The sequence below is a fragment of the Suricata suricatta genome, chromosome 7, assembly GCF_006229205.1.
Source record: "Suricata suricatta isolate VVHF042 chromosome 7, meerkat_22Aug2017_6uvM2_HiC, whole genome shotgun sequence".
Lineage (NCBI taxonomy): Eukaryota > Metazoa > Chordata > Mammalia > Carnivora > Herpestidae > Suricata > Suricata suricatta.
Window position 1 is genome coordinate 33,537,445 of NC_043706.1, and position 21,180 is coordinate 33,558,624.

At 42.1% G+C, this 21,180-nt stretch overlaps 1 protein-coding gene across 4 annotated transcripts in view; it reads right to left on the bottom strand.

Annotated features, from left to right (window-relative positions):
• The window catches only part of SLC26A8 (solute carrier family 26 member 8), a 79,951-nt gene extending 61,289 nt beyond the window's left edge, over positions 1-18,662 (bottom strand). For 3 of the 4 annotated variants that reach the window (XM_029943353.1, XM_029943351.1, XM_029943349.1), the window contains exons 1-3: positions 18,520-18,662; positions 13,301-13,487; positions 8,043-8,182 (exon numbers count right to left, since the gene is read on the bottom strand). In XM_029943353.1, the coding sequence (XP_029799213.1) occupies positions 8,043-8,182; positions 13,301-13,485 (325 nt within the window). In that variant the 5' untranslated portion in view covers positions 13,486-13,487; positions 18,520-18,662. Of the gene's footprint in view, positions 1-8,042; positions 8,183-13,300; positions 13,488-17,887; positions 18,087-18,519 lie in introns of all 4 variants that reach the window. The other variant, XM_029943350.1, reaches the window with a different exon arrangement.
• Between the last annotated feature and the right edge of the window lie 2,518 nt (positions 18,663-21,180).

The window sequence follows — 21,180 nt, forward strand, 5'->3', positions numbered from 1 at the left end:
GGATCAAGAAGATGTGGTGTATATATACACAATGGAGTACTACATGGCAATGAGAAAGAATGAAATATGGCCATTTGTAGGAAAGTGGATGGACCTTGAGGGTGTCATGCTAAGTGAAATAAGTCAGGCAGAGAAGGACAGATACCATATGTTTGCACTCATAGGTCTAACAGGAAAACAGGAGAAACCTAATGGAGAACCAAGGGGAGGGGAAGAGGGTAAGAGAGTTGGGGAGAGAGAGAGGGAGGCAAAACTTAAGAGACTATTGAATACTGAAAATGAACTGAGGGTTGAAGGGGAAGGGGGAGGGGGAAAAGAGGTGGTGGTGATGGAGGAGGGCACTTATGGGGAAGAGCACTGGGTGTCGTATGAAAACCAATTTGACAATAAACTATTTAAAAAAAAAAAAGAGTCTCATGCTCTTACTAACTGAGCCAGCCAGGTGCCCTCAAGGCAGACCCTCTTTTAAATTAACTACAATACCATCATTATACCTAAGCAATTAATAATAGTCAGTGTTCAAACTTCCAGTCAATGTTCAAATTTCCCTGATTTTCTCATAAATACTTGTTGCAGTAGGTGGTCTCTAAGATGATTTGCAATGGTTAATTGGTATTGATGCCTTCGTGTGATCCCCACCCCCTAAGTGTGAGATGGACCCAGTAACTTGCATCTAATAAACATACTACAACAAAAATGGTAGGGTGTCACTGTTGAGAGTAGGTTGCAAGAAGACTGTGGCTTCTGTCTTGGTTGCTCTCTGACTGTCTCTTTCATCCAGGTCACTAGTTACCAGAGTTGGCTTCAAAGGTGTGTGACCAGTGCAATTACATACGGCTCAGAAGGCTCCATACTTGGCTTAATGCTCGTTTATGACCATTTTGAAATTCTGAATCATTTTTGAATGAGGGGTTTCGCGTGTAGTCGGTCCTGCCAGCCACCATGATGTGAGGATACTCAAGTGCTGATGAAGAGGCCTGCAATGTGAGAAACCTGCGAGGGACCTGGAGGCTAATCCTCTGGCCTGAGCAGAGCCTTGAGATGACTGACAGCTTGATGACAACCACATAAGAAACCATAAGCCAAAGATATGGTGAGTTTTGGGGTAATCTTTAAAAAAAAGTATTTGCTGGGGCATCTGGGCGGCTCAGCCGGTTAAGCGTCTGACTCTTGATCTCTACTCAGGTCATGATCTCACAGTTCATGAGTTGGAGCGAAACATCGGGCTCTGCACTGACAGCACAAAGCATGTCTGGGATTTTCTCTCTCCCTCTCTGCCTCTCGGTCTCTCTCAAAATAAATAAATAAACCACTTTTTAAAAATCATTTAGTATTATATATGGTGATTTCTCTTACATTCTTGTGTTTCTATCAGAACATGAATGAGGTTCTCACATTGGTTGACATGTCTTTTACATCACATTTTTGTCCTAAGCAAGGCTCCAATGGCTGCAAACACACACACACACACACACACACACACACACACACACACACACCCAATAACACACACACAGAGGAAAAATTGCTCAAATCAGCTTAAGCAAAACTGGAAATTTACTAAAAAGAGTACAAAGAGCAGTTAGGCCTCATTAGAGACTGGAACCTGGACTGAAAAGCCGTCAAGATCCAAGGCAGCTATTTCCCTATCTTCCTTGTCTCCAGGCTTCTACAGTCTCATGCCTTTATTTACAGTTTGGGGCTACTGTGAACAACATTGTCATGAATATTCTTGTACATGTCTCTTAATTATGACAGTAAAAATCCAGGGATATCTGGGTGGCTCCATTGGTTAAGCTTCCAACTCTTGATTTTGGCTCAGGTCACAATCTCAGTTTGTGAGATCAAGTCCTATGTCAGGCTCTGTGCTGACAGCACAGAACCTGCTTGGGATTGTCTCCTTCTCTCTCTGCTTTTGCCCCACTTGCTCTCTCTCTCTCACTTTCTCCCAAAATAAATAAACATTAAAAATGCCAAACTATTTTCCAAATGGCTTTATAATTTAAATTCCCACCAGCACTGTGTGACAGTTCCTATCAACTGCATCTGTGTTAGCACGATACTGTCAGATTTTCAGTTTTCATGTGTATGAGTTAGTGTGTAACTCATTTAAATTTCACTTTTCACTTCATGGATTGTTAGTAATATTGATCAATCTCATTGAGTTGTTTCCTTATAGATTTGTAGGAGTATATATATTACAGATTTGAATTTCTTGTTGGCCATATGTGTTACAAATATCGCTCCCATTCTGTGGTTTGATTTTCAATCTGTACATCTTTGAATGAACAAGACTTTTACTTAATTCAATTTATTAGTCTTTGCCTTTTAGGCGAGTTTATATTCTGTTTGATAAATTATTTTCTACTTCAAGATCATGGAGATATCCTAGATAATTCTAAAAAATCTTTATTATTTTACCTTTCACATTTAGGTCTTTAATGTACCAGGAGAGGTTTTTGTATATGGCATGAGCTAGAGGTCTAAAAATTGTTTTTTTTATATAAGTATCAGGTTGTTTCATATTGTTCATTAAAAAGTCTATTTCTAGGGCACCTGGGTGGCTCAGTCAGTTAGGTGCCTGACTCTTGGTTTCGGCTCAGGTCATGATCTCAGGGTACGTGAGTTCTATCCCCTCCATCAATCTCTGCACTGATGTTGTTGAGCCTGCTTGAGATTCTCTCTCTTTCTCAAAAAGTTTTTTTCTAGAGTGACACATCTGAAAGAAGCTAATATATATGTGTGTCTCTTTTCTGTTGCATTGGTCTGATTGTCTATCTCTGCAATACCACAGACTTATTATCTGTAGTAATTAGTTTAGTAATACTGTTGATGTGATTTAATGCCTGTTTTTATTGTGAAATATAATATGCATATAGAAAGTGCATTAAAATAGATGAACTGAATAAGTACTTACAAAACAAAAACCTTTGTTACCACCACCCCAATATTTGATTACAACCCCATTTATCCCCACAAAAGTATTCATTATTTTGACTTTTGTGATAATACTTTCTTTGCTTTTCTTTATAGTTTTACCACTGGTGTACACAATTTCTAAACAATATAGTTAATTCCATTTGAATTTTCAGTTTGAAAATGGAGTTACATGGGATACAATGTTTTTTTTCTGCTTCTTTTGCTTTTATTACTAGATGGGAGCCTTCCATGTTGTGGTGAGTTGCTTGAGGTGGCTCATATTTCGGCTGCATATTCCAATACATACATATATGAGTGTTTATTTATTCTGTCTACTTTTATTCATTTTTTAAAACTTTTAAAAAATGTTTATTTAATTTTGAGTGAGAAAGACAGAGCTTGAACAGGCGAGGAGCAGAGAGAGAGGGAGACACAGAATCCAGACGCAGGCTCTAGGCTCTGAGCTGTCAGCACAGAGCCCGATGCGAGGCTCAAACTCACAAAATGCAAGATCATGACCTGAGCCAAAGTCTGACACTTACCCAACTGAGCCACCCAGGCGTCCCTAAATATTAAGACTTCTAACCCATGAACATGCTATATTTCAATTAATTTCCATTAACTTAATTAATATTACTTAGTAAAGTTGATAATTTCTCTAAATAGGTCTTACACATCTTTTCTTAGTTTCATTACTATTTACTTCATATTGATTATGCTTTGGTAAATGGTATCCCTTTAAAAATTTCACTTTCTTTTTCCTGCAGGTATATAGGAATATAATTGATTTTTATACACTGATCTTGTATCCAGCAACCTTGACAAAATCTTATTAATTCTATTAATTTGTAGATTATTTTCTTCATTAAAAATTACCATCTATGAATAATACAGTTTTATTTCTTCCTTTACAATCCTTACACCTTCTATTTCTTTTTCTTGCTTTAATACACTGCCTATGAATTCCAGTATAATGTTGAATAGCTCCTATTTACTCCTGATAAGCAACATATAGCATTAAGAGAAAGTCTTTTGAAATGTAGGATTTCAAATAATTTACCAATACACGGAAGTAAGAGAATTACTTGGCAAGCACTTGAGAGTGCTAAGTGGTATAGTCTCAGTTAAGCTTAGGCTGCAAGAAATAAAGGGAAACCAAGTTTCCAAACTTTCCAACACTTTAAATTTTTGTAAATTTTGAACTAGTTTTAGACTTACAGAAAAGTTAAAAAATAATAGGGAGTTTCTATATATCCCTTACCTAGCATCTTCTAATGTTATCATTTTTATAGTCTTAGTATAAGTATCAGAATCAGGGAATTAACTTTACAAATTATCTAAAGACTTTATTTGACTCTTATCAGTTTTCTCACTAATTTCCTTTTTCTGTTCCATACCTCTTTGAATGGCTACAAGAAAAGATACTAAAAACTAGCCTTCATCAAAATTGAGAATTTTGCTCTGTACACTATGAAAAGGATGAAAAGACAGGCTACAGATTGGGAGACAATATCTGCAAAACACAAAAGACAAAGGACTAGTATCTGCACTATAAATAACTCTTGAAACTCAACAGTGAAAATGCAAACTGTCCAATTAGAACATGAGCAAAATGCAAGAAGAGCCATTTCATTAAAATATTTAGGTGAGGAATTAGCATATGAAAATCTGTGAAACATCGTTGGCCATTAGGGACTGCAAACTGAAACCACAACGAGACCTCACCACATCCCTCGTAGAACAGCTAAAATAAAAAGTAGTGACACATGCTCATGGGGAAGCAGAGCAACCGTATCACCCAGAGATTGCTGGTAGGAATATAAAATGATACAACCATTCTAAAAGCGAGCTTGGCAATTTCTCAAACCTCTAAACATGCAACTACTGTACAATCCCATAATTGTGCTCCTGGACAATTATCCCAGAGAAAAGAAGACTATGTTCATTAACCTACACAGAAATGTTTCATAGTAGATATATTTGTAATAGCCAAAACTCGATCCAGATGTACTTAAAGGGTGAATGTTCAATAAGTTGTGGTGCAAGGTGCCTGGGCGGCTCATCAGTTAAGCATCCAACTTTGGCTCAGGCCAAGATCCCATGGTTTGTGGGTTCAAGCTCCACATCAGGCTCTGTATCTGACAGCTCAGAGCCTGGAGCCTGCCTCGGATTCTGTGACTCCCTCTCTCTCTGCCCCTCCCCTGCTAAACTCTGTCTCCCTGTCTCTCTATATCTGTCCAAAAATAAACAAACATTAAAAAATGCTAAAATAAACAGTGGTGCATCCATACTATGGAATACTACTCAGCAATAAAAAAACAGGAATAAACTATTGATACATACAAAAAGCTAGATGAATCTCCAAAGAGTTAAGATGAGTGAAAAAAAAAAAGTAATCTCAAAGAATTACATACTATATGACTCTATTTATATAACTTTCTCGAAATGACGACATTCTAGAAATGAACAAACAGATTTGTGGTTTCCAGGGTTAGGGAGGGGATGGGGCAAGGGGTAAGTGGGGGTAACTATAAAAGGGCAACATGAGGGGCGCCTGGGTGGCTTAGTTCATTGAGCATCTGACAAGTGATTTTGGCTTGGGTCATGATTCTAGGGTTGTAGGATCGAGCTCTGCATTGGGCTCTGCTCTGAGCTCAGAGCCTGCTTAAGAGTCTCTCTCTCTCTCTCTCTCTCTCTCTCTCTCTCTCTCTCTCTTTCCCTTTGCCCCACTCCCCCGCTTGCACTCTCTTTATCTCTCTCTAAACAAAAACAAAAACAAAACAAAAAACAACAAGCTTAAAAATAAAGGGCAACGTGAGGGATCCTTGTGGTGGTGGAAATGTTCTGTTATGTATCTTAGCTGTATCAAAATTAATATTGTTTAGTAAGATGTTACCATTCAGGAAAGAGGGGAAAGGATACAAGGAATCTCTCCATAGTTTCTTACAAATGCATGTGAACCTATAATTACCTCAAAATAGGAAGTTTAATTAAAAAATACAGACAATATAAAGTGAAGGGTGTGGAGGAACTAGAATTCTCATACTTTGCTCGTAGGAATGTAAAATGGCAGGTTCAGCCACTCTGGTACATAGTTAAGCAGTTTCTTATAAAGTTAGACACACACCTACCATATAACCAACAATATTACCTTAGAGAGATGAGAACTGTGTTTACATAAAAACCTTTACTGGAGGTGTTTGGGGGGCTCAGTTGGTTAAGCACCTATTTCTTGATTTCAGCTCAGGTCATGATCTCATGGTTTGTGAGATTGAGCCCCTGGTCAAGTGCTGACAGCATGGAGAATGCTTGGGATTCTCTGATTCCTTCTCTCCCTCTTTCTCTCTGCTCCCCACCCCAAACTAAATAAGTAAACATTTTTTAAAAACCACCTGTACCTGAATGTCCATGGCAACTTTACTTTTGACAACCAAAAACTGGGAACAAAATGTCTATCAACAAGTGAATAAATAAACAAGCTGTGGTACAGCCACCCTATGGACTATTACTCAGCAACGAAAAGGAACAAACTTCTGATGCATATTACATTTCTCATTAATTTCAAAGACATTACGCTGAATTCAAGAAGCCAGCGTTTGAGAGTTACATACTGCATGAGTCCATTTACATGATATTCTCAAAAAGGCAAAACTATGGGGGTAGAGAACAGATTAGTGGTTGTCAGGGGAGGATGTGACTAAAGGGGGTGGCATAAAAGCATTTGGGGGCTGATGGAACTGTTCTGTATCTTCACTGTGGTGCTGGTTACAGACCACCATGTGTTCTGTGTCCATACATGTGTTCGAATTTATAGAACTGAATCCCAAAAGGAAAAAAAGTCCATTTTACTGCAGGGTAATTAATTATATAAAAAGGGATCCCTTTTGGGGTACCTGGGTGACTCAGTCAGTTAAGCATCAAGCTTCAGCTCAGGTCATGATCTCGCAGTTTGTGGGTTCAAACCCTGCATCGGGCTCTGTGCTGACAGCTCAGAGCCTGAAGCCTGCTTCAGATTCTGTGTCTCCCTCTCTCTCTCTGCCCCTCCCCTGCTCGTGCTCTGTCTCTCAAAAATAAATAAATGTTAAAAAAATCTTTTTAAAAATTAAAAGGAATCCCTTTTCTTCAATGAACAGCCTTGTGCCAGAGTTGGATGTCAGGTGCCTACCACTTGCCCCTTTGCTTGGCTTCTTTGTGCTTTGCATAACCTGTACAATCACAGGTCTCAATCCCACCTGGCTTGCTCCAAAAGAAGAAAGAAATCGTACTTAAACAATACTATGTAGGGAATTGTGCAGTACTCTCAGTAAAGAATAAAATAAAATTTATCCCACTTTCTCTGTGGATAAATTTGATGTTGGGTTCACTTTCCAGCGGAAACCTGGTAGTGGGGAAATGTCAGCTGTGTTCCCAGCCAATGTTGGTTATGATAAAAATGAGCCCAATTAGTCTACTGTATCTGGACCAAGAAGACTGGTCCAGAATGATAAATATCCAGTGGGAATCCCTAGCTTTGAGCTTCTGTGAGCACAATAACTCTTGTAATGGGGCATGCCGTTTGTGGGACTTTGGAAGCAACAGATAAGAGAATGACAAGAGATGTTGGTTCTATTTGGGAAATGAGGTTTCTAAAACCTGGATAGCTCCCTTACCTCTGTCCGTGTGATCTTGTTGTCTTGTATCTGAACCGCCCCTTGGAAGACCAAAGAGTGGCCCCTGGATTGCCGTGTGTGTAACTTACTGAAGAGATGCTAGCATGCTGTTTCCTGTCCTCCACCTTCCTAAGAAAAACCAGTGCCTCCTGAGGTCTATTGTAGCTGTGTGAGCATGAAATGACTAATCCAGAAAACAAAAAGCAAAAAACCCCAAAAAACAAAAAAACCAAACAACCATTGAATGGGCATTGCAAATACTCTGCAAAGTATTCATGGCTCTAAACTAACTGAGTCTTTTGGAACCACACTAGAAGGGTTAGAAATCTGGCTGGTAAGGGAACAAATGGTAACAATGTGAATGGAACTCCCGTAATTTTTTTCCTCGTCACCTAGCACAAGTACATTGCTTCATCTGGGTAAGCAGACAAGGCCTGAGAGGTTGTGGGTGGAAAGGCTTTGCATCTTCCTTACCTTGGGGAACGTGCACAAGGCCAACACTTAAACCGGCAAGTAGGTCTCCAAGAAGCCAATCTTTGAATCGGTACCGACACATCCACTCCAGGAAGGGACAGACTGTTAGTATGCATCTTAGGAACTTGTGCCATGAGCAGCTGCGAGAAAGGAGAGCAGACTTAATTCGGTTTTCGGAAGAAGAAGCCCGCATAGCCAAGGAAAGGCGTAATGTGTCGCTCTTCCTCCCATACAGCAGAGTGTCCTGTCAGCACTGTTGAGGTTCTGACAAGCCCGACTAGATGATTCTTTGCTGTGGGACCGCCCCGTGCCCTGTGAGATGCTTAGCAGCCTCTTTGGACCTCTACCCACCAGATGCCAATAGTATGCCTTCCCCCACCCGTGACAAGTAAAACAATGTCTCCAAACATTGCCAGATGTTCCCTCGGGGACAAAATTGGCTCTGGTTGGGAACCAAATGTCATACATATGACAAGAACTCAGCCTTATAGACTAGCATACAAAACAGGATGTTTGGAAAGAATTAAACCTAGCAATTTTCCAGTAGAGAAAATGGGGTGTTACTGCTTTCTCTTGATAAGCACAGCATTTTGAGATGTGATATTGATGGGAGCCAGGGACAATGAACTCATCTGTGTCATTCCCATGTACTAATATATTTTTTACTGAACATTCATTCTATGTGGCTTTGATCTGTAGTATGTAAAATTTATAGAAAATATAGGCAATGGAGTGGCGCCTGGGTGGCTCAGTCGGTTAAGCGTCCCACTTCAGCTCAGGTCATGATCTGATAGTTCATGAATTCGAGCCCTGCATTGGGCTATCTGCTGTCCGTACAGAGCCTGTTTCAGATACTCTGTCTCCCTTTCTCTCTGCCCCTCCCCCCACCTTTCTCTCTCAAAAATAAGAAAACATTCAAAAAGAAGAAAATATAGCTATTGGAATCCTGTGCTTTAGCCATTAGCCATGTAAAGAAAAGGCAATAAAATAAAGCTTTATTATCCTTTAACCTAGGGGACATCAATCCAAAGCAATTTTGTTATCCAGGGGACATTTGGCAATGTCTGGAGACATTTTTGATTGTCAACAACTCAAGGAAGGGTTGCTATTGGTAGGTAGTGGGTAGAGGCCAGGAATGTTGCTAAACATCCTACCGCACATAGGACAGCCCCCCACAGGAAACAGTGTTCTGGTCCAAAATGTTAATGATGCTGAGATTGAGAAAACCTACTTTAACTTTTATTTTATTTATTTAAAATTATTTATTTATTTATTTATTTTGAGAGAGAAGGAGAGAGTAGGGGGAGGGACAGAGAGAGAGAGGAGAGAGAGAATCCCAAGGAGGCTCTGCACCATCAGTGTCAGGAACCATGAGCTCATGACCTGAGCTGAAATCAAGAGTCTGACGCTTAACAGACTGAGCCACCCAGGAGCCCTTTATTTATTTTTAAAATAAATGTATTAATCTATCTTCCTTGAAATACTTTTTTTTTTTTTTAAGTAGGCTTCATGCTCAGCTCAGAGCCCAACATAGGGCTTGAACTCATGACCCTGAGACATGAGCTGAGATTAAGAGTCAGATGGTTAACCAACTGAGCCACCCAGGCACCCCTAATCTTTAGATCATCTAAAACAGCAGACTCATTGTAAATCAGTCACCTGGCGAATCAATCAGCCAGTAAAATGAATTTGGTTTTAAATTGCTTTTTTGCTGTTTCCATTTTAGTATGGGCTGAAAGCAAAATGTATGATGGTTTTTCATGTATGAGCTGTGTTGGATAACTGAGATTTGACTACAGCAACAAATAGAACTTTAGTGTATGCAAGGCTGAAATGTGTGCTCAGAAAGAATTTCACATGTTTGATTCTCACAACGATGAGCCTTACTATCCCTAAGGTAATTAAGACCAAATAAGTGTAAGTGACTTTTCCAAGGTCACAGTTGTGTGGGCAGAGCTGGGGCTACAAACTACCGGGTCTAGTGATTTCTACTTCAGTGTGCTATATAGTCTATTACCATCGTAGTTCCTACTGACAGCTATTAAATTCTGTTCGGGAGCCAGGAACAAGACCATTGGTTTGGAAGGAACATCACATTGCTATTTTTATGAGTCTCTGGATGTTAGGCAGGTGCACACAGTGTGCTTTCTCCAATTATAGCCCCCAAAGGGGAGAGCAGAGCATGTCACTGGGACAATTTGTTTCTTCATCTGGTCCAGTCTCTCCTTCTCTCCATATGTCACTTGGCAGAAGACAAGCCACCCTAGGCAGAGTCATCAAAGCTCATTAGCATGGAAAAAAATACAGTGGACCTGGAATGACAAGGCTCTAAAACTGAAGGAAAATCAAAGAAGGAGCTAGAGGAATAGGAATTGAAGCCAGTGGGGGAAACAGTATAAGCATTTCGACATGAATCTGGATTTGACTTAAGGCATCATAAAAGTGAAGAATGTAAGAATCATTGTGAAAGCACAGGGGACATTTTGACAAGAAAGGGAAAATTTGTAGTTGTTGACAAAAAGGGAGAAAATGAGCAAAGAGGTAGAGTTCAAAGATTTTTTTAAACTAAAACCCCCACCTATCTAGTGTTTTCTATTTGCTAGGTGCTTTACAAATACTCTTTAAATCCTCCACAAGCCCCTTATCAAGTAGATGCTAGTATCATCCTCATTTTTATAGATGAGGAAACTGAGGCAGAGTAGGGTTGGATAGCTTACCTGAAGTCACACAGCTGGGAAGGAGCAGAATTGGGATTCAAAACCAGGCAATCTGGCCTCTGAGTCTTGCACTTAACCACAGAGCTGTGCTACCTTTCACGTTAAAACCCAGAAGTGGATATAACTGTACATTTTAGAAGTAGGGAGTAAGAACTTCGATAAAAGCCCATGGGAGGCAGAATTGATCAGATTTAAGTGTTTAAAGATAGGGCAGGTGGCGGGGAGTAAGGCTGAGATGTCTTTGGTCGAAACTTAAAAAAAGTTTTTTTTAAATGTTTATCTATTTATGTTGTGTGTGTAAGAGACAGAGAATGAACCAGGGAGGGGCAAAGAGAGAGGGAGAGAAAAATCCCAAGCAGGCTCTGCACTGTCAGTGCAATTAGGGTTAATATCATGATATAGGTCACAAAGGGTCCTTAACCTGAGGTCTATGGTAGAAGAAAACATAGAGGAAAGTCTTCATAATCTTGGATTTCATGACAGTTACTTAAATATGACATTAAAATCACAGGCAACAAAACAAAAGACAGAGAAACCAAATTTCATTAAAATTAAAACCTGTTGTGGACCAAAGGATGCTATCAACCCACAGAAAAGACAATCCATGAAATGGGAGAAAATATTTGCAAATTATATATCTGATAAGGATTTAAATCCAAGATATATAGAGAATTACTACAATTCAACAATAAAAAGGCAACCTAATTTTAAAAAGGGCAGAGGAAGTAAATAGACATTTCTTCAAAGAAGATCTACAAATGAATGACCACTAAGCACATGAGTAGATGGTCAACAAATTTAGTTATTAGGGAAATGCAAAAAACAAAACACAACCCTACAATGAGATACCACTTCACACCTAGTAGGATGGCTGTATTTTTTTAAAATGGACAAAACCACAAGTTGAAGAAGGTACAGAGTAATTGGGAACACTTGTACGTTGCTAGGGTGAATGTATAATGGTGTCCTACTATGAAAAAGTTTGGTAGTGTCTCAAAAAATTAAACATACAGTCACCATATGATCCAACAATTCTACTCTCAGTTATACACCTTAAAGAACTGGGAATGAGTTCTCAAACAGATACTCCTATGACAATATTCGGGGCAGAATTATTCACAATAGCTCCCAAGTGGAAACAACCCAAGGGTCCACCAACAGATGAATGGATCAACAAAATGTGACATTTACATACAATGGGATATTATCTGCCATTAAAATGGAATGAAGTGTTGATCCAGGCTACAACATAAAGGAACTTTGAAAACATTATGCTAAGTGAAACAAAAAAGACACGAAAGACAAAAATTGGGTGATTACATTTAAATAAAGTATCTAGGGGTGCCTGGGTGGCTCAGTCAATTAAGCATCTGACTCTTGATTTAGGCTCAGTCATGATCTCATGGTTTGTGAGTTCGATCCCCAGTCAGGCTATGCACTGACAGGGCGGAGCCTGGTCAGGAGTACCTCTCTCTCCCTCCGTCCCTCCCTCTCTGCCCCTCCCCTGCTGGTGTTCTCTCTCTCACTTTTTCAAAATAAATAAATAAACTTAAAAAAAAAAGAGGAAATATTGAGAAGAGGCAATAGAGAGAACATAGAGGAGAGGTTACCAAGGGCTGGGGTGAGGGGGAAATGGGGAATTATTACTCAATGGGTACAAAGTTTCTGTTTGGGATCATGAAAAAGTTTTGTAAACAGTGGTGATGGTTGCACAACATTGTGAAATGTCATTAATGCTGCTGATTTGTACATTTCAAACTGTTTAAAATGGCCAATTTTACGTTACATATGTTTTACCACAATTTTTAAAAGTAAAAAAAAAAATTATTCTGAAAAGATGTTCATAAACTTTACCAGACTGCTGAAAGGTTCACAGTGCAAAAAAGGTTAAGAGTCCCTGAACTTAGGACCTACACAGTTGCAGTGGGTATCAGAGACGGTGAGTCCTATGCTGTATGACTACAAGGACTAGGTGGGCACCAGCGGACATGAAGTTAGACGGATCTCATTCCAAGTCCATCCTAGGGGCGCCTGGGTGGCTCAGTCGGTTAACTGTCCGACTTTGGCTCAGGTCATGATGCGGTTTGTGGGTTCAAGCCCCGCATTGGGCTCTGTGCTGACAGCTCAGAGCCTGGAGCCTGCTTCGGATTCTGTGTATGTGTGTCTGTCTCTGCCCCTCTCCACTTGTGCTCTGTCTCTCTCTCCTTCAAAAATAAATCAACATTAAACATTAAAAAAAATTAGTTCATCCTAGTTCCTTCTTGTTAGGAAACTGGTAATAGTGGTTAATCAAACAAAGTATTTATTAAATATTATCCCTAGATGCTGTGGGGGACGCCCAAGATCTTTGTGCTCAAGAAATTTATCATCAAGAGGGTGCTATAAGACAAACCACAAACAAATAAATGAGCAAAGAAAAATTACACGATAAACTAAAAGGCCTGATGACAGGAATTCAGAGGAGGAAGACAGAAGTCATCACCAGAGGAGTAGAGTTTTGGTGCTGGCAGCTCGGAGGCAGCTGAGTGACCTCACACCCACCGGCACTGGATGTGGTGTTTGAAGGTGGTGATGTCAATATCCAAGTTCCCAGAGGAAATGCTCTTCCTTTTGTGTTCTTGTTGAAAAGTCTCCTCATTGTACACGTCTCGCTTTACATCATAAGTGAAAGAATTTTGCCTATATTTAGATCCAAGACTCTGGACGCCCTTCTCTGGTTGCATCATTTCTGGTTGAATAGAAAGAGATTAAAAAAAAATTTTTTTTAATCTAGATTCTTGGTACATTTTTATGGAAATAAAATTTCCATATAATGATATTTTACATCGACAATGTTGTTTTATAAAACTTTCTTTTGTACAGTTTTATACCCAAAACCACTCTATAGGAAAATTCAAGGCATATATTACTCTCATTTTCCAAATGGAGAAACCCAGAAGTCTAAACAGCCTTGGTTATTTAATAATTAGAGTCAGGGCTAGAACCCAAATGTCTTGGGTTTTGTTTTCTTTACATTGAATTATGTTGCTATGTTGCAGGGAAATGATTACAAGGTAAAAGTCAGTATCGCCTCCAATTTTCACTGAAAATACTAAAGATTAAGTGGTCAACACTTTATCCTTTCCTTTTCTTCATAGCACTTGTCAGGACCTGATTCAATGTTCATTGTCTAAGCCCAAGAGGCAGGACTTTGTTCATGGTTATATCCACAGGTGCCAGAATAGTGCCTGATACATAGCAAGCCTTCAATATTTCTTGAATGACTGTCAAGTACCCAGTTAGTGGCACCACGTGGAGCAGAAAAAAACATTGCATGGGACATCAGGAGACTGGGATTCCGGCCCCCGCTCTTTTCTAACTAGCAATATGATTGGGGGCAAGTATGTATACCTATGTATCACACAGCTATAAGATCCATAGGTAAATACTCCAAATATGTAGATTACCCAAGTATTTCTTTTATAGGTGAAGCTGAAAATGAGTTTAATGTGTCAGCAACTTTGTTTTCCTTCCGAATGGTCATTTATCATCTTCATCATCATCATCATTATCATCACCACCACCCATGTTTATAGAGCACTTACTATATACCAAGCATTGCCCTCATTTTTTTCATGAGTTATTTCATGTAATTTCCACAGCAATCCTAATATTGCTATTATCCCCATTTTATAGGTGATAAAATGGAGATTTCTGAAAGGTGAACTGACATAATCCAATACTGTATTTTTCCTTTCAAAGCACTGGGTAGCGGTTGTGTGTTGAAAGGCCACTCCTGTGAACTAAAGATCATGATTCAGTTAAGTGGGGATGTGGTCAGGGAATATAGGAGAGGATGGAAGGAGTATTTTACAATGTATCACTTGAAAGAATTAGTGATTTGTATCTTTTACAGATAAAAACAGAACCATACATTAAAACAAGCAATATATTTCCCTTTCTTCCTCCCACCCATAGGAATTTTCATTCAATCTTTCTTACTTTTCTCATGTAGTATATTTTTTTTACTGTTTATTTTTGAGAGAGAGAGAGAGAGAGAGAGAGAGTGTGTGTGTGTGAGGGGGTGGGGAAAGAGGGTCTGAAGCCGGCTCTTTGCTGACAGCAGAGAGCCCAATGCAGGGCTCAAAGCCACAAACTGTGAGATGGCCACCTGAGCTGAAGTTAGACACTTCACCAACTGAGCCACCCAGGTGCCCCTTCCTATGTAATCGTACAAGCCTCTGTTACTAGAATGTATCTGTGTCTGGCAACGGAGAGAGCCCAATAACCTGCTAAGTATACTGAGATGATAAAAACAGCCATCCTGGGTTGGGTCCAGAGTCTTGAATACAGCATTTTGTTCCTGAAAGTGGCCCTAACACAGGGTTGGCAGGAAGCAGGCATTAGACACGCAGCGCGGCCCTGGGGGTGGGGGTGGGGTGGAGGGATACCGGAGCTGGCAGAGGCAGAAAGCCTACTCAATTCCAGCAACTGCTGGCATGGGTCACGTGGGGCCCAGCCTGGCCAAGTCAGATCTTCCTGCCTTCTTTCCTTCCTTTCTTAATTTTTTTTTAATGTTTATTTATTTTTGAAGGAGACTGAGCAGGGGAGGGGCAGAGAGAGAGGCAGACAAAAATTCAAAGCAGGTTCCAGGCTCTGAGCTGTCAGAACAGAGTTTCAAGTTGGCGAGATCGAAAGGCGAGATCTTGACCTGAGCGCAAGTTGGACGCTTAACCGCAGGAGCCACCCAGGCGACCCTTATCTCAGATTTTTATCTGAGGTCTTCTGACTTGGAAATGCTGTCAATTACCTTACACCTCCTGTGGAACAAAACACCCCTGCAGGCCAGAATCGGCCTGTGGACCATCAGTGTGTGACCTTTGCACGAGGAGCCTTATGCCCTAAGAATTTCTCTAACTCTCTTTCCAAGCTAACGTATCTATTTCCTATGTCACACCTTTGGGAGGTATCGTATCCCACTAGTTCACTTACAGAAAGTAAGATTTCATTTTATGGTCTTCAATCTACATCACTGGTATTTCGAGAGGTGGCCCCAATCTACCAGACTAAGTTTGGATAGGTCTGTCTGCTTTTCACAATTTTATAAATTTCTACCATATGTATTTTTGGCCTTCCTTTGGGACTTAAGAATTCACCTACTATTTCATCTGTGGTCAATTTAGTGTTCCACAAACATTTGCTGGATGCTAGGTCCTCTGGGGATACAAAAGAACAAAGACTCTGTAGTTTAGTAGAATAAAAATCCCCAAATATAGTGCTGTAAGAGTTTAGAAGTGGGAAAGATGGGTATTTACATTTACTGCTGCTTTGCTATATGCCGGGTTCTTCACACACATCCTCTCAAGCGCGGTCCTATTTTCCTGATACTGATTGTACCCATCTTACTGATGAGTTTAGTTAGATTCTCAGAGTCATGCAAGGCTTAACTAGGAGAGCCAGAACCTGAACCCGTCTTTCTGGTTCCAAAAAATGCCACACCCAAACACCATGTGACCTCCTACAGAGTGGGGTTAATAATTCCAACGGTTTGAGCTTTGCTCTGGGGGCGGGGAGAAGAATCAGGTATTTCAGGAAGAGAATAAGATAAAATTACACAGATACTATAAAGCAAGTATTTCAGTAGCTGGAGTAAAGTCAGTGTCAAGCCCCTCAAAAATTGGTTGAGGCCTATTCCTAGAGGGCCTACAATGCTGGGTTGAACCTGGATTTTTTTAGCTACTTAGTATTTGAAACAACATTTTTCCCAGAATCAGAACAAACAATCTTAAAATTTGTATGGAACCACAAAAGATGCCACATAGCCAAAGCAATCTTGAATAAGAAAAACAAAACCAGAGGTATAGTCATTCCAGACTTCAAGTTATATTACAAAGTGATAGTAATTAAAACAGTATGGTACTGGAACAAAAACAGACACAAAGGTCAACAGACAAGAATAGAAAACTCAGAAGTAAACCCACAATTATATGATCAGTTAGTCTTCGACAAAGGAGGAATAAATATACAGTGGGAAAAAGAGAATCTTTTCCACAAATGGTATTGGGAAAACTGGACAGCAGCATGCAAAAGAATGAAATTGATTACTTTATTTCACCATACATAAAAATAAACTCAAGGGGTGTCTGGGTGGCTCAAGTCGGTTAAGTGTCTGACTCTATTTCGGCTCAGGTCATGTTCTCACATTTAGTGAGATGAATCCCATGTAGGGCTCTGTGCTGACAGTGCAGAGTCTGCTTGGGATTCTTTCTCTCTCTCTCTCTGCCCCTACCCACTCACACACATGTTCTCTCACTCTCTCTCTCCCTCAAAATAAATAAATAAACATTAAAAAAAAAACCCTCAAAATGAATTAAAGACCTAAGTGCAAGACCTGAACCATAAAAATCCTTGAAAAGAACACAGACAGTAATTTCTCTGACATTGGCTGCTTCAAGTTCTGTGCCTCCCTCTCCCTGTCCCTTCCCTGCTCATGCTCTCTCCTTCAAAAATAAATAAACATTAAAAAAATTGTTAAGAAAAAAAACCAGGCACTTTTGGGGCACCTGGGTGGCTCAGTCAGTTGAGTGTCCAACTTTGGCTCAGATTATGATCTCATAGTTCATGAATTTGAGCCCTGCATAGGGCGAGCTGCTCTCAGTACAGAGTGGGCTTTAGATGCTCAACCCCATCTTTCTGCCCCTGCCCTGCTTGCTCTCTCTCTCTCTCTCTCTCTCTCTCTCAAAAATAAATATTTTAAAAAATAAAACAGGCACATTTGACCTAGTCCCTGTACCCACTGTACTACGCGGTCTATCCAGCTATCTGTTGATTCATTTACATAATATGTTGAAGTATTTTTAAAGGCCAAGAATAAAAAATTTAAATGCAACCCAATTTTCTATTAACCTATAGACGTGAAATCCCGAACTTTAGTTGCAAGAATATCTTTCGCCTCATATCGTCGTCTTTCCTAATTTCTCTATAATCATGGTAAGGTAAAATTCACTTCCAAAATTTCCAATAAGCATTTGTAATCCCATCAGAAACGACAGCCTTTTGCCCGTTCCTACCTCCATTTTTATAGGGAATGTGTTTGGAATATAGCAAAGGCACAATCGGAGTGCATTGCTTTTAGTATCCTTCAGTCACCTGTCTGGCGGCTGGGGATGAAGAGCCTTGAAGACTGGGTGGACAGCCGTCAAGGGGGGGACCATCAGATGCATACACAACGACCGTCGATGCGACTCGGTGAGACATTTTCCAGTGCGGTATGTTGGAGAGAAACTCATTGTCAGGGTAGGGATGTGGGAGAAGGCTTCCCAGGGGGACACGGTTACATTAGTGCGAGCTGAGAGAAAGAGAAAGGAGCCAAGGCAGGCGGGGGTGGAGGCTCAGTCCAAAGGAACGGAATGAACCGAGCGGTGAGGTCTGAAAGCAGAGGGGGCGCCCGGACAGTGGGGCCGCGGGAGGAGACGGAGGTGGGAGAGGCTCGGGCTGCAGATCCGTTCTGGGGCTTCTGACAACTCGGACCAGAGTTTGAAATTGCAACTAGCACGCGTCGCCTCTTGTCCTCGCGGTTCGGCGGCTTTTCACAAGTAGAGGAGATGCCTCTGAGAGATAAGCTCTCAGGGACTACCGTCATCCATTCATTTCACAGACCCTGAGCTGACCGCCCGCTCCGCGCCTAGCCCAGCCGGCCTCTGACACGGCCCCGCCCCCGGGACCTCGGAGGGTCACCCGGGCTGGTGCCCGGCACCCGGACGCCCGCGCCCGGCTCAAACCTGGAGCCCCCGGCCCGGGGCGGCTCCCCGCCACGGCTCCACCTGGTTCTCCGGCGGGGGCGCGAGTGCGGACGCTGAGGTCCGACGCTGCTCCGGCCCGGCTGGCGGCGCTGTAGACGCGGACGCCGGCCGTTCCCGAGCCGTTGCGGCCGAACCCGAGGCCGTTCCGGCGGGCGGGGGACCTGAGTGGAGGGCGAGGACGGAGATAGCATGGGCAGCTGCGGTGCGGAGCCCCGAGCGGGGCCACTCGGCCAGGGAAGCCCCTTAACCCTGTGCCACCCAGGCCTCCCCTTGCTTTGGGGCTTGACTGCTCCTGATTGGGGGTCCCCTTGATGCCAGGCCTTGTGCCCCGCACTTCACACACAGAGATTCCCTTAAGTCACCCGACGACCTTGTCAGGGCAGAAGACGCACAAGGAAACCCGAGGCTAGAGGGTCACCTAGGTCTCCAACCCAGCTCTTGCCCCGCGAGCGTGGCTCCTCCCACTGAAAGACACTCCCGCCCAGGTCTCTTGCTCTGCTCCTTGCCCTTTAACCCTCTGAAGTTTACTCGGTCTTGGTCACTGTCTCTACGCCCTGGATTCCCGCTTGGCCCCTTTACAATTTTACACTTGGCTCGATTCCTGTGTCTAACATAGCATTCATTCGACCTCTTCCTTTTTGTAAATTATGGCCGCAAGAAGGGCGGGGATTTTTCTCTTTCATTGACCTCTGTATTATCCGTGCCTAGGCAACGTGGTAGATACAGTAAGTGCTCAATAAATTTGAACGATTGGATGATTGTCCTGCTCTTAATTGTAAACTCCATGGAGGCAGCAACCGTGGGTTTTGATCACCTTTAATCAGAAGTGCCCCGAACCTAGTGGGCACTCAATACATATTTGTCGAATGAGTAAGTGAATGGTTTGCTTCCTAAACCTTACCCTTTCAGTCACTCTCACCTCACCATCCCAATTTGTTGGATAATAGTATGAATCCCTTAGATTCCTACTTCCACTCATCTCCTTGATTCCCCACTCCCACTGGCCATTTTTTCAGTGACAGTTTTGCTCCTACTTCCTCCTTCAACCCTCATTCTTTCTTGGAAAGCTCCCTAACCTGCAGGTTGTCTTGGAACATTTGCAAGCAGCATGTCCTCATGGGCAAGAGAATCCAGGCTAAGCCACACAGAAAGCGGAGAAAGGCTTTTGTTTTTGTTTTCTTTGAGGAGAACTAAGGATCTTGCACCACCTCCTAAATGAGTTCATGCTCATTATTCATAATTTGTTCAACAAATATTTATGCGGTACCTATTATGTTCTAGGCACAGTGCTAGATGCTGGGACAAGATAGGCCAACTCTGAGTCCTCCCAGGGAAGCATAACACCCAAGAGAATCATCATGAGAGTGTCCTGGCTTGGATCTAGTTATTTCTAAGAGAGAATGTAACAAACTTTAACAAAGGAATAGGTTGGTAACCATGGGGGGTAGGTATAGGGTTATCATACCTTGCCCATTCACACTGATTATCTTGTTCAGCTTTAAATTATCCTGTTAGGTGGGAATGTAAAGCAGGAGATCTTTTCGCAGAAACTGGGACGAGGTACAGGGTTAAGAAAGGGTCACTGACTTGCCTTATGGGACACTGCCCTAAGACAGCGTACTCTCTGCCTTGTTACTCCTTAATCTGAGAGGCATGAATCAAATGCTTAAAATCATCTTCACTGGGAGCTCTTCAGAGCACGGCTCAGTTTCAAATCCTCAGAGTAATGATTTCAGAAATCCTTCTCAAAGGGAGATACCAGGAACTTTCCTGAATCAGAACGACCTGGGGGCATGTTGTAAAGATGCGCCTTCTTGGTTCCATCACTAACCCTCTCCTCTTAGACTCCCTGTGCATCCTGGGACTCTGCATGTTTAAGCATCCAAATGATTCTTCTGCACATAAAAGTTTGAGAATCACTACGAGAGTTTAGGTGGAAAAACCTCAGCCTAAATGCTGGCCTAATATTTGCTTTGAGGACAGTTTTCATCAGAATTCCGAAGAATAAGCCATATATCCTTGAGCGGATGGAATACAACGGCTTTCTGGCCAGAACCTCCCTTTTTAAAAATATAAGTATTTCTTGGGAATTAGGGGTTCCGCTGAGCAGATGCTCGGCTGCTGGGGACTACCCGCAGTTCTAAGATCTTCTGGTTCTTTTCCTGACACCCTAATTAGTCACTGTCGCTCTCCAGCACGGAGCCAGGCATTTGCCCCGCCGACCACGGTGGGGCGCACGCGGCATGTGTTGCCCACTTATCCCTTCGCGCCCTTAAGAACAGTCCCTGAGAGTTCCTGCCTCTGGTCGCCAGCTGTTAGTCTTTTTCTCGCGAGAAGAGCTCCTCCCATCCTCTCCCGTCGTCAACCCCCGCCCGTGGGCGGGTTCCATATTGGGTAAAATCTCGACTCGCGGAGAGTCCCGGGAGCTGTTCTCGCGAGAGTACAGCAAGAGGCTCCTGTTCGCTGGCTCTGGAACCGCGACCACTGGAACCTCAGCGGGCGCTGCAGCTGGAGCGGTACTCCCGCGGCGCAGCCTAGAGTCGGCCTGGTCGGGGAGAGGGTGCAGGGAGAGCGTGGTGGGCGCAGCCTCGAGCCCCGGAGCGTGCCCTTGCCCTCAGCCGGGATCGCCCCGCTCGCTGA